General features: G+C 34.7%; 1 protein-coding gene across 13 annotated transcripts in view; it reads left to right on the plus strand.

Annotated features, from left to right (window-relative positions):
• Nucleotides 1-5,091, plus strand: part of CDH18 (cadherin 18) — a 493,283-nt gene extending 488,192 nt beyond the window's left edge. For 12 of the 13 annotated variants that reach the window (XM_036400351.1, XM_036400360.1, XM_036400370.2 and 9 more), the window contains one exon: nucleotides 104-5,091. In XM_036400351.1, the coding sequence (XP_036256244.1) occupies nucleotides 104-606 (503 nt within the window). In that variant the 3' untranslated portion in view covers nucleotides 607-5,091. The remainder of the gene's footprint in view (nucleotides 1-103) is intronic. The other variant, XM_036400425.1, reaches the window with a different exon arrangement.
• Nucleotides 5,092-12,233: the final 7,142 nt, after the last annotated feature.

The raw sequence follows: 12,233 nt of genomic DNA on the forward strand, positions 1-12,233 counted from the left end.
AATACCAGCCTGAAAATATTACACCTCTGTATTTTTGACTTAGTGTCTGCTATTTCTGTAACATACTCAGATGTAAACTTTAAACCTACTCTAATATCTGCAGTTTTCTCTTTAGCAATTGTGGTCCTTTTCATCACCCTAAGACGTAGCAAGAAGGAGCCTTTGATCATTTCAGAAGAAGATGTCCGGGAAAATGTTGTGACATACGATGATGAGGGAGGTGGAGAGGAAGACACAGAAGCATTTGACATCACAGCACTGCGGAATCCATCTGCTGCTGAAGAGCTAAAATACCGGAGGGATGTTCGGCCTGAAGTGAAGCCTCTGTCCAGGCATCATCCCTCCTCAACCCTTGACAGTATAGATGTTCAGGAATTCCTTAATCAAAGACTGGCAGAGGCTGATCTGGACCCCAGTGTGCCCCCATATGACTCCCTGCAGACATATGCCTATGAGGGTCATAGATCAGAAGCTGGGTCTATCAGCTCTCTGGATTCAGCAACGACACACTCTGACCAGGATTATAATTACCTTGGAGACTGGGGACCTGAGTTCAAGAAGCTAGCTGAACTCTATGGGGAAATAGAACCAGAAGGAACAACTTAGTTGTAATTCCCAGAACAGAGAAGTTCCTAAACTACTGGACAGATAATGAAAGCAATGGTAACAAAAAAAAAAGTGAATACAGTACTTGGAACTGAGTAAGTTGTATGCAGTTACTGTAGAACAAGTGCCCTTTTCATATTTGAAACTGGGTTCTCCAATTGAAAGAAAGTCAAATTTTGGAAAATACAGAAAAAAGAATCTATTGTCCCTTGTGTATTTCTTTTTAATTGCTCATTAAAGTGTCTGGTACCTTATCTGCAACAATACCTAAAGTAAAGCCAAGAAATGACATTTTTATTGCAATATGCGTAACAGCTCCAAGCTGCAGTAAGTTTATGGTCATGTCTGTTTGAGAAGAGAGCTAAAAAAGGATCAAATGTCTTGCAGGTGGTTGTGATGTTGCATTTCTAGCTGTGCTCTAGGCCTTGTGATCCCAACATGAGGTAGACAATGACGTTTACTATCAGTGTGAGAAGTGCTACCAGTCTGTTTCCTTTACAGAGGTGATAAGCCACACCTGTCCTCTTAAATAAATGGTCCTTTGACGATTTAATCTTATTGGCTTAGCAGGTTGCATTGAGAAGCTGTCATTTCATTATGTCCTTCATAATCTTGTCATCCATAACCAGCTAACAGATGGAGGGCATCATTATCTGTAGCTCAAACACAGCTCTAGCCCATAACCCCAGACCCGCTCTGTTACTGAGTGCTAGAGGAACTGTTGTTTCCAGTATTGTACTTTTTCTTTTTGTCTTTTCATGGGAACATCATTCATCTAAATGGAATAGGCCCAAAGTACTCTTTATGCAGCAAAGCAGATGAAGCATAGGCTTTTTCAATAAAAACAACAATGGCAGCACCATTAAACTACATGGTTTTTTGGTTCACTGTGCTTCACTTATGTCAAGAGCTGAAGATTTTTAAATCTTTTGCTGGTCTGAGTCCAGAAGCTACAACAGTCTGTTTAAAACCCAGAGTTCTTAATCACAATGTTTTTCTATTTCTGTGTGTGACTAAAAGCAAAATAGAGCTGCTGGTAAGACATTGGGATTGTGAAAATTGAAGCAAGGAGAATAAGATGATGATGCATTTTTCTTTTAAATTCAATCTACTGATATTTATTTCTCTTAGAGCATTTGCCACCTCAGCAGAACAAGATGGTTTTTCCCTATTTCAAGCATCATGGAAACAAGAGCATTTTAAGTCAGTGAAAGAAATATACCATTACTGTGGTTCCTATGGATTAAGTAAATTGATTTCTTACATTAGTAACTTTGGAGCATTGCAGAAATGATAGTTCTCCTTAACATAGCAAGCTGCTTAACACCTAATCCAGCAATTTTTTTTTTTTTTCTTTTTTTAGCATTGCAGCAGCAGAACTGCTAAACAGTTCTGCTTAACATAGCAGCCTGATTAGCACCTCATCTTGCAGACTTGGATTTTTCTTTTCCTTTGTTTGGAATTTTAACCTTTTCTTTGTCTTTCTGGTGATAATACTGTGAGAGGACCAGGAACTCATAATATCTCATGAGAGATTATGACCTATAATACTCACAATCATTATCAACAGTCCTCTGCTCCTAATTCTAGCTCCACTTTAGGCAAGTTGACTTCTTTCAGTATGCATTTGATTGGAAAACCATCCAGAGTATAAGCTGTGTACTTTTTTTCTTACTCTGCGGTTTGGAGTGCAGAGTGATACAGATTTGTATGCTGCACTAGATTCCTCCCTCTACATTTTAGGTGCCACTTATATTCAGCTTAGTAAAGAAGAGTCTATATTGCTGATCTACTGTGAGCCACACAGGTGAACTAGATAATTAAGCCTTCTTTTCTTTACTCTATGGTTGGATAGGTCCTAGACATGACTGAAATTTCTGATCAGTTTACTTTGAAGAGATTTTTTTTTCTCCTGAGATGTAGTTGACTGCTTTTGGTTTAAACAGCCTTCTGGAAAAAATAGCAAGTAGCTCTGTAAGCAACTTTTACACTCTGAAAAGTATTAGTTGTACTGTAGTTCCAGAATTGTTTTTTCCTACACTATTTTGTTTAAAATTTGTAATTACTCTTCTTTCTTTCAGAATCTGAACCCACATGAAAATTTAGTAGGGAAAAATACCTGAACCCTAAGATATTCTGCTGATAATTTGAAAGTAGTATAATAATTTGTGTTAATTTTTTTATATGCTTTTTATGAAATACAGAATCTTTTAGAAAAGCATTTAAGGAGGCATTCTTACTGTAGAGTGAAGTTAGATGCAGTAAGAGTTACACGCAAGCTGAGAATGGTTGTCTTTTATTGTCTTTTTTGGGGGTAGAACTAGGATATGTTTCAGTTTTGTCCCAAATAAAGCAACTAGTATTGTGTGATTTTATTAGGATCAATTTTCTTTTTATTTAAGTCACACTTGCTTTATGCCAACATCTAAATTTTTATACTGTATGAGTAGCGTGTTAAAAGCAAAATGTTTCAGCATTAGTACTACCATAATACTTCGTATCACAGCTGCATGAAAATTGCATTCATTGTTGTATTATAGTTTTGAGAACTGGGTATTAGTTATCTTTATGTCTATTCCCTCTGGCCCTACACTGAAGCAGGGAAAATCAATTGTATTTTGTGTTTAAAGCAGTGTTTGTGCCATTGTTTTTTTTAATTTACATCACAGAACGTTCAGGCTTACAGGCAACAGAAGTGCAGTGACACAAGCAAATAGTCATTCCTTATGCTAATGGTCAGTTTAAGTTAATAATAACTCAGAGAAATAATATTTCCCTTTTCGCCATTCCTGGTGCTGTCTTTGCTGCTATACAGCACATGCATCATACCCCAGGAAACCTGAATCCTTTGAAACTCTGCAGCGTTGTTGAGACGCTGCTTCTGTGATGCTGCGGTGTGTCCTGTTTGGTGCGTCCTATCCACAGTGATCACCAGATGTGCTTTTCTATCATGATATGTCTGCATGCTTGCTATGCTTACTGTGTTCTATTCAAATACACATCACAGTGTCGTGTTGTTTGCATGACAAATAACAGAATGTTAAATCTTCAGGGCCACAGAAGAAGGCCTCACAGTGCAGAAATAACAAGTTTAAAATTTTATTAACCCAATCTCTTTTTTTTTTCCTTTAGTCCTTTATATCCTCAAACCAAATTTAAACTATTTTTGAGAAATTTGCTGTTCACCTAGATTCTATGTTGAAGTAGAAGAAAATTAACACTGGATGGCACAATCATTTTTGTAGCATTGCTGATTTAAACACAGCATATATTCAGTGAAAGTATTGTGGGAAACTTTTTCTCAGTTTATGGTTAAGTCTGATTATATATACAATGCTTAAAGCTTTCATGGATCTTTTATGTACTCATATTCTCAAATATTTTCCTATTAGCCTAAATAGTAATCCTGTTGCTGCTTAACAACTAAATGCTGAAAACTGCCAGTTTGACTTAACTGAAAATACTGAGTAAAGTTAAATGGCACATGCAAAGTGATACTTAAGGGCTTTTCTATTTACAATTTGATTTCTACAGCAACCATTCAACTAATAGTACATTTCCACCAAAATAATTAGCTGCATTCCTTCAAAAAAACTGTCTTTCTTGTAATGGTGAGGGCACTTGGTATGCTGTAATCTTAACAAGTTAAAATAATCTGAAAAAATGGTCAGTATAAGAATTGAAAAATGTGAAACTTAATTGTCAAATTAAAATCTGTCAAAAATGTAGTTTAACGCACTTTAAAGACAAGAAAGAGCTTGAATTCAGCTGGCGTTTAGATTAAGATTCATACATTGAAAACAAATTAATTTGTTTATCAGTGTTACCTTTTATTACATACACATAGAATACTGTAAAAGTTGAAAGTAACTTCACTCTGTTATGCACTTTATTTTTTTGCGTTTTTTTAGAAAACTAAAATAACTGCAAACATTTTTGAGTTTTAATTCTAATTGATGCAATTGTTTAAATTGTGAATACTGAAAGAAAATATCTATGGGAGAGTATTATTTATGGTATTTAAGAGGAATTACAAAATTTTTGTGGTCTAAAAATTTTTTTAAGTCATCCTTTAAAAAATATAAGTATTGGACCTGTCTGGAATTAACCAAACTCATAAACTCACACAAGGGTAACTAAGGGAATATTCTGAATGCAAAGAAGGATATGAAATGATGCTGCCTAGCGTTACTTTGTGGATTATAAAGTGCTAAGATCTTGTACTTGCAGTACATATAAATGGCACAGTGCATTCTAAGGAACATTAGAAGTGTGTTACAAGTTTTGGGCCATTCTTATTTTTCCAAAGTCTCCAAAAATATATATATTTTTTTTAACAAAAGAGTAATGTAAAGTATACCTCCTTATGCAAGTGTTACTGATAGAAAATTGTTACATTTTCTTTTAATAAACAAAAGGGACAAAATCTTTTATTCGTATTTTTCAAATAAAATGTGCTCTTTGCTATGGTGATGGGTTATTGTATTCCGCATCACAACCAGAATGTGTTATTTCGCCTTCACTCCTGTATTTTATGCCCACCAAGGAACCAGAACATCTGCAGACACTCCATCTTTATGACCAAGGTGTGACACAGTTGTATTAATGAGGCCAGTGTCAGAAACGGTGTGGGAACTTGAACTGGATCTAAAATGCCTACTATTGTCCCTTGGTGGTGCCACTATTTCAAAGACTGTCTCACATGATTATTGCTACAGATGGATGGGGATGGAGAGAGACACCATAAGATACTTTACAACAGGATGCAGTATAGCTGCTAAATGGTTCATTACTTTTACTTGTAGCAACTGTTCCTCTCCAACTATCACTGTCCTGAAACTGAAATACAGTGCTGTAGGATGAATACATTAACCACATGAGTGAATTGGGGAATTGCACATCTATGAATCCAAATTGGTGGTAAAAGCCATGGTTGTTATCCCAAGTTGACACAGAAGGCAAAAGTAGACAAGGACATTTACAATGCTCAAGCTCAGGCACATGTAATGAAAACGCACAGGAGTCAATCATTCTTTCTCAAAGGAATTAATAGGCTTTATCAACAAATGACATCTCAGAAAATAATGTCACCAAAGCTCACAACAAACTTGCTGCAAACAAGTCTGTCTTTCCCAGACTGTCATAAAATTCAAACATGAAGTGAGGGTGGACAAGAAACAAAAGTAGAATTTTCTTGTTGAACCCTACTTTCTCTACTTTATTGTCCATGACTCAATTCAGATTGTATACCACTATACTATGCAATTTTCACATGTACCTCACCACAAACAGAGAAAAAAAAAATTATGGTAAGATAGTATTTGCAAGATAAATATTGTCAGCCTGAATCTGAAAACAAGTTCAGGGAGGTTTTGTGGTATTTGTTTTAGTCCTCAGTTGAAGTGTTAAAACTTTCAAAAGAATTTTGAGAATTATTTTAGATAATATTTTATATTCAAGATTGATTTTTTTTTGTCTTAACAATGCTTTCTATCATCTTATATGGTTCTGAAATTGATTTTTAGTTGATTGATTTAGTTTTTTGTTTGGAGTCTATACTACTTATGTATATGTGGCAAATGTATCATTTATACTTAGGTGGAGAGAGTCTTCAAAAGCTAGAACATTTGGCTTGTGAGTTTGGCAGACTTCTTCTGTGGGTTTCACAATTCCAGATAGCATTTTGTATTCTTGAAACTCCTCACAAGTCCACCAAGGAAGTTCCAAAGATCCAACAGAATTTCCACACTATCTGTCTCGTAATCTGGTCTGTTCTGGAAGTACGTGCAACAGAGCTGATAGGCATTCAGTACCTGCAGAAATATACTCATCCAGCTGAGATACCCTCAAAGCAAAAATGGACATTGGGATTAGCACTCTTAGAGGATCATAGGGCACAAAGACCTTGGAAGGTGATAGATTCCTAGCCAAAGCTGAATAAAATCAGGGTCCACAGGAACTCCCACCATAGTGGACTTTGTCATCATGCATGTTCAATGCCTGAATATCTGGTGATCTCAATGGAAAGCTCTTTACAGGTACACGTAAATAAGTGAACTGCTCATATATCAGAACTGCTACATCTTCTGCTAGAATTCTGCACAGGAATGGCTCTGTCTTAATACATTTGTCAGGCTAACAATGTCAACATAATTATGAGATATTCTGCAGTTCTTACACACAACTTTACCTACCACATTAACTGTCTTGAAACAAATTGGATTGCTCTCTACTTTATTCTTAAGATTATGCATTGTTTCTTTAAATCTGAATTATATCCTTGATTTAAAAGCAATTCTTCCCTTTATTTTCTGGAACCGATCTGGGTACAAAGCACCTACATTTAAAATTCAGTCCTGTTTTGAAGTCTCAAGCACAAACATCTAACAGTCAGCTTCATTATTGGATTTGAGCTGGGCAAAAATCAAACATTGCTTGTGTTTGAAAAATAAAGCTCACTCTTATTAAAACTATTTTGTTTCTGCTAGTGTAGGTCTATTGATCAAAAACAATGCTTGAAGTGAAAAAGTGTGTGATCCTGATTATGTCATATAAACCACATTTGGATTTCTCAAAAAGAAGTAAACATAGCTCATAACCTGTACTACTTGCAAATCATATTACCTTTTCTAAAAATCAAACTTGCATTTTCCAGATAGTTTCAAATTTTCATCTGAGAAATGGTAACATGGAGAATAGTAATTGAGATAAAAATCTTTTAAATCTCTGGCTGCTCCAACTATTTAAAAGAAGAAAACTTGAAAATATATTTCTTTATGATACAAACGGAATTATCAGCTCTGAAAAACAAGTCTCTTGCATATGATATTGGTAACAATAAAAATAATTATGTTACTGTTCTTTCTGACATGTTTTTAGCAGGTTTTTTAATGCAGGATGCCAAAGTATACCTTAAGTTTTGGCTAAATGGGTTATATAACTGCAAGTACAGCATGTGATTTTCTGAGATAAGGAAACTAAATATAAAGTAAAACTCTCAAATCTTGTATGTGAAACAGAAACTCAGGCTATATAAGTGTATCAGAGACCAACACCACATAAACATATTCAATCCCATTTACTGCTAAAAGAAAAAGGCCTCTAATGCTTATTTGATATTTTATCCTTTACAAATGACTATTTCATATGTTTTTATTAATAGGGGTTTTTTACTTTTTCTGTAAGACTCATTGCATTTTTTGACAAAATTTTTTTAGTGATTTCCTCAGAATATTGTGAAATCAATTCTGTTGAGTTTGATGGAAACAGTATCAGAAGGACAGTTCTTTGATAGAACTTCTCACCAAAATCTGCAAGGATTAATCAATAACTAACTGATCAAAGCATTTTATCATGGATATGCAAAATAGACTTCAGAGCAGGATGTTACATGGGGATCTCCCACTTCAGCTATTTCTTGATCATAATCCCACTAGAAATTCTAATACCATTAGAAGTTTCAATGAATTTTTACTATTTGTTTAATGATTATTTTTTAATAAAACAGCATTCCTGTTTTCAGTCAAGATTTGTGGGGATGAGGGATCCTGAAAACATGACTTATACATTTTTTCACTTTGTATCCTGCTTTATTGATCCTTTTTTTTTTTCCCTGCCCTCAAAGGCCCTCTTTTTGCACTGAATACTTGGAGCACTGAAATATAATAACTCAGTTAAGAATATCCAGGGAATTTAAGAATTTCTCTCTCTGAAAAAATGGAAATACTTTTCAGTGGTATCTGATGCCAGATGTACTAATCTTCATTTTTGTACCCTGGGGCAAACATTTAGATTGGACTTTATCACAGCTGAATTCTTACCTTTTTTTTTCCTGCATGATATTCCAAAATTCAAATAACTTTTTATTATAACTTAAAAAATCTTGCTGGTTTTTAGCATTTATATTGTCCAAGACCCTAGTGTCTGAGGTCACAGAGAAAATGATATTATTTCCCTAAGTAATTGCTTACTTTAAAAGCAAGATTTCTGATTTCAGTGTTACAAAGTAAAGCCTTATAAGGGAGGAAAGAGAATTATAGGAGGCACGAAGAGCAATGGAATGGTAGTAGAGTAGACAATAAATACCATAGGACAGATGTGATTACACAGAAATTTTTAGAAATGCATCACAAAATGAAGTACATAGTGATACAGGTCAGATTTTCCAGTGGGGTATTACAATCTTTATTGTAAATTTCATGAACTAAAATTGCAGTATTTTATGACTAGCCCCTAAAGTTAATACAAACATAAGCTATATGTGATATGAAATTGGGGTAGGTTAGGAAATACAGAAAAAAAATCCAGTGGAAAATGGACATAACTAAAAGTTATTTATATGGTTCTTATTGTGTTTCTTTATATTATTCAGGTTATGCTAATTTTTTTTTTTTGCTGATATTGTGAATAACAATACTGGATCACTCATACAAAAGCATTTTCCCACTGGTATGCCTAGGTTTTTGTCTTGTCAATTCGACATGTATTTTTGAAAGTATTTCATTTGTTTTGCAGGAAGTTTTGGACTGTACTTTTCTAATGAAAAGCTGCTACAACTTCCTCACTTCTGGAGCAGGATTTTAATTTTTCTGATATAGATTATAGATTGCAGAAAGAGTGCAAATGGCTGCAGATGAAAACAGTTATGTGCCTACTTACAGGAATCAATTACTTTTTGCCTGATTTGCCTGTACCCACACAAAATATTGTCAGAGCTCAGAAGGCATTGGAGAAAGCTGTGGTCATGATGTACATAAGAAAACCGTTGCTGACTCTGTTCTATTTCTTTCAAATCTAACCAAATTTAAGGTTAGGTGATTCTAATATTACTTCGTTGCTCACACTTTATTTAGCTTGCGTGAAAAGGACGTTCCAAAGATCTAGATGTGAAAAAATAAACCCACAAAAAATATAGACATTACATGAAACACAGAACATAAATCCACCATACATGACCTTATGCTATCCAAGCTCTATCCCTAAAAGAAAAAGGGGCAAAATCTTAGGCTGTCTTGAATGTTCAACCTCCACACTGGATTCTCAACTGTCAGGTCAATGAAATAATAGTTTTAATGTGTACATGCTAAGATGCAGTGTGTCAATTGAAAGGTGAGTGACTTTGGACAGCAGTTTACACTTGAACTCAAACTGCCTGTTGTCAAGTTATATTTTAGAAAGGAAGAATATCTTTTGATAAAATGGATCAAATGACAGAAACGTCTTGATTTAAGTGAGTGGAAAGAGTACTTGGTGTCTGGTAGAGTTCCACATGATTCTGACAGCCAGGAAGATGCTCCTATGATGTGTTTCTGTGGAAAAGAAAACTTTTGGCCTCTGAAAGTGAAAAGACTCTCCTTATTTTTGAGGCATTTTATGACAGACATTATCACTGCTTGAAAGGATTTATCCTGAATGTGAGAGGTTGTGATGGTCAATCTGTCTTTTTGCACCTTGTGCAGTTCCTGTTGATGGTGCAGGCTGCATGGTTCCTGGCACTGATCAGAAGCACCCCATTCTTGGCAGACCTTTTAATAAGTGTATGGTGGTAAATGTCCTTGGTTCAAGGAATTAATATGAAAGTCTGAGCATTTCATTTCAAGGTCACAAGTTCATATTTGACATGGAAATGTGAAATGTAAACAGGGGTAGCAGTAAATGACTACTTTACAGGAAATTTGCTTCTAATCTCACTTCGGTGTTGGTACAGAAAACCTCCATGATGGCAGTGCCAAAGAAGTAGTAACTCAGTATGATCACCATATGCCTGTCTGCCCCTAGTTATTTTGAATCTCTTGTTTGACTATGGGGATTTGACAAGTAGTCCTGTAACAGACACATCCAAATTTTACGTAAAAGAGTTATGTCTGTATTCAGCTCAACATTCCATTTCCAGCTTCCACCCTTGCTATATCACTGCTCTTGTTCCCAGATTACAGTGGAACTAAAGAATTTATGGGTGATAAGGATCTGAACTTCTTGCTGCTGAACAAACACCAGCTGAAATTTGCTGCCTCAGGAACCTTAACGTCTACAAGAGGTAGACAACATCCAAATGTTGACAGAAACAACGTGAATAAAAATAAAATAGATGATGATTTGGAATTGAAGGCCAAGAGACAGATGAACTAAAGAAAAGATAAGATTAAAACATTTTTGAGAGAAGTGGAATAAATAACTTGATGCTTCTGGGTGGCTTGATATATCCAGCTATTCACAATGGAAAATTTATGGATGAGTAAAAGTCTGTCTTACACTTTTTTGAAATTGATAAAGGATAAGTACACAATGCACACAGGAAAGAGGAATAGCCATATGGATCCAGTAATAATGGACATGAAACTGCAGTTCATTTATTGATAAGAAAGCTCTTTGTATATGCACTGATATAGAGTCAAAGCCAAATATTTTGTATATAAGAACAGTACAGTAGAAGAATCCCTATTTCTTGAGCTTAGTATACTAAAAGCAAAATTCTGTTCCATGAGAAAGAAATGATGATGCATCCATAAACAAATATACTTTCCTGTCTCTGTAATTGATTCCCTATCTGTCCCTAAGAAAATACCTTAATATTAGTAAAGCATTGATTTTTTTTTCCAGTCCAGAAGTTGTTAGACCTCATTGTTCATATATGCTTTCTTGAAATCAATCCTCTCCATATATAAATGTATTCTAAAAAGAAGATGCTAAAATAAAAGCTGCAGAAGCTTCCAAGTCATAATTTCTCAATAACCTGGAACCTTAAATATAAGTGATTTAGAATCTCAACTTTAATATTCAGCTTTGAAAATCCTGTTTTGCTAAGTACTTTAAGAACCTGGGGTCCAAAACCTACACATTCTATTTTGAAAATATTCTTAGAAAACATCTAGAAGCTGCCACAAACAGCAAAATCAAGTGGGCAATTCCTAGGTATGCAAGTTAAGAGTAAACCTAATTATATAGAAGGTTAATCTAGGTTTTCTTGAAGGACTCAATAAGCCTTTGAATAAAGGTAATATGATTTTTTCATTTGGATTTCCAATAAGATTTTGATAAAAATCAAAAATATTTAATCAAACTTATAACTACATGATCTTAAAGATAGATTTGAGAATAGGAAAAAAGTACAGGGCTACTTTATAAGGTTTCTCAGTGTAAAGAGTACTGCTAGGCATTTTTTAGGGGGGAAATTGTCTGATATAGCCAAAGATAATCTAGAAAACCCAATTGAGACTAGTTGAAAAGCAATCAGTGGATCGTTACTGCATGAATTGAAGCTGTGGTTGAAATGGAAAAAATACAAGGTAATGGGCAAAAGCAAAACCTACCCAAAAGGCACCTGCTCCTTGAACTCAGAATAAATTTATTCCTCATGGAGAATATTTTTGAGTTGCTATTTCTAACTAAACATCTGCTAGGTAGGGACCAAAACCAATATAAACAAATATGGCATGTTTTAAAATGTTTTAGGTAATAAGAGAAAAAACAATTAAAAATGTCATTATGCTATTTCAAAAATTCAGTGATCCCATATTTCAACCACTCAGTAAAACAGGCTAATGCCATTCAAAAAACAAGAGAAACCAAACAGAAATCAAGAAAATGGTTAATAATTGCAAAACAGCATGCATATCAGGATTTTCTAA

Source organism: Molothrus ater, chromosome 1 (genome assembly GCF_012460135.2).
Source record: "Molothrus ater isolate BHLD 08-10-18 breed brown headed cowbird chromosome 1, BPBGC_Mater_1.1, whole genome shotgun sequence".
NCBI classification, from domain to species: domain Eukaryota; kingdom Metazoa; phylum Chordata; class Aves; order Passeriformes; family Icteridae; genus Molothrus; species Molothrus ater.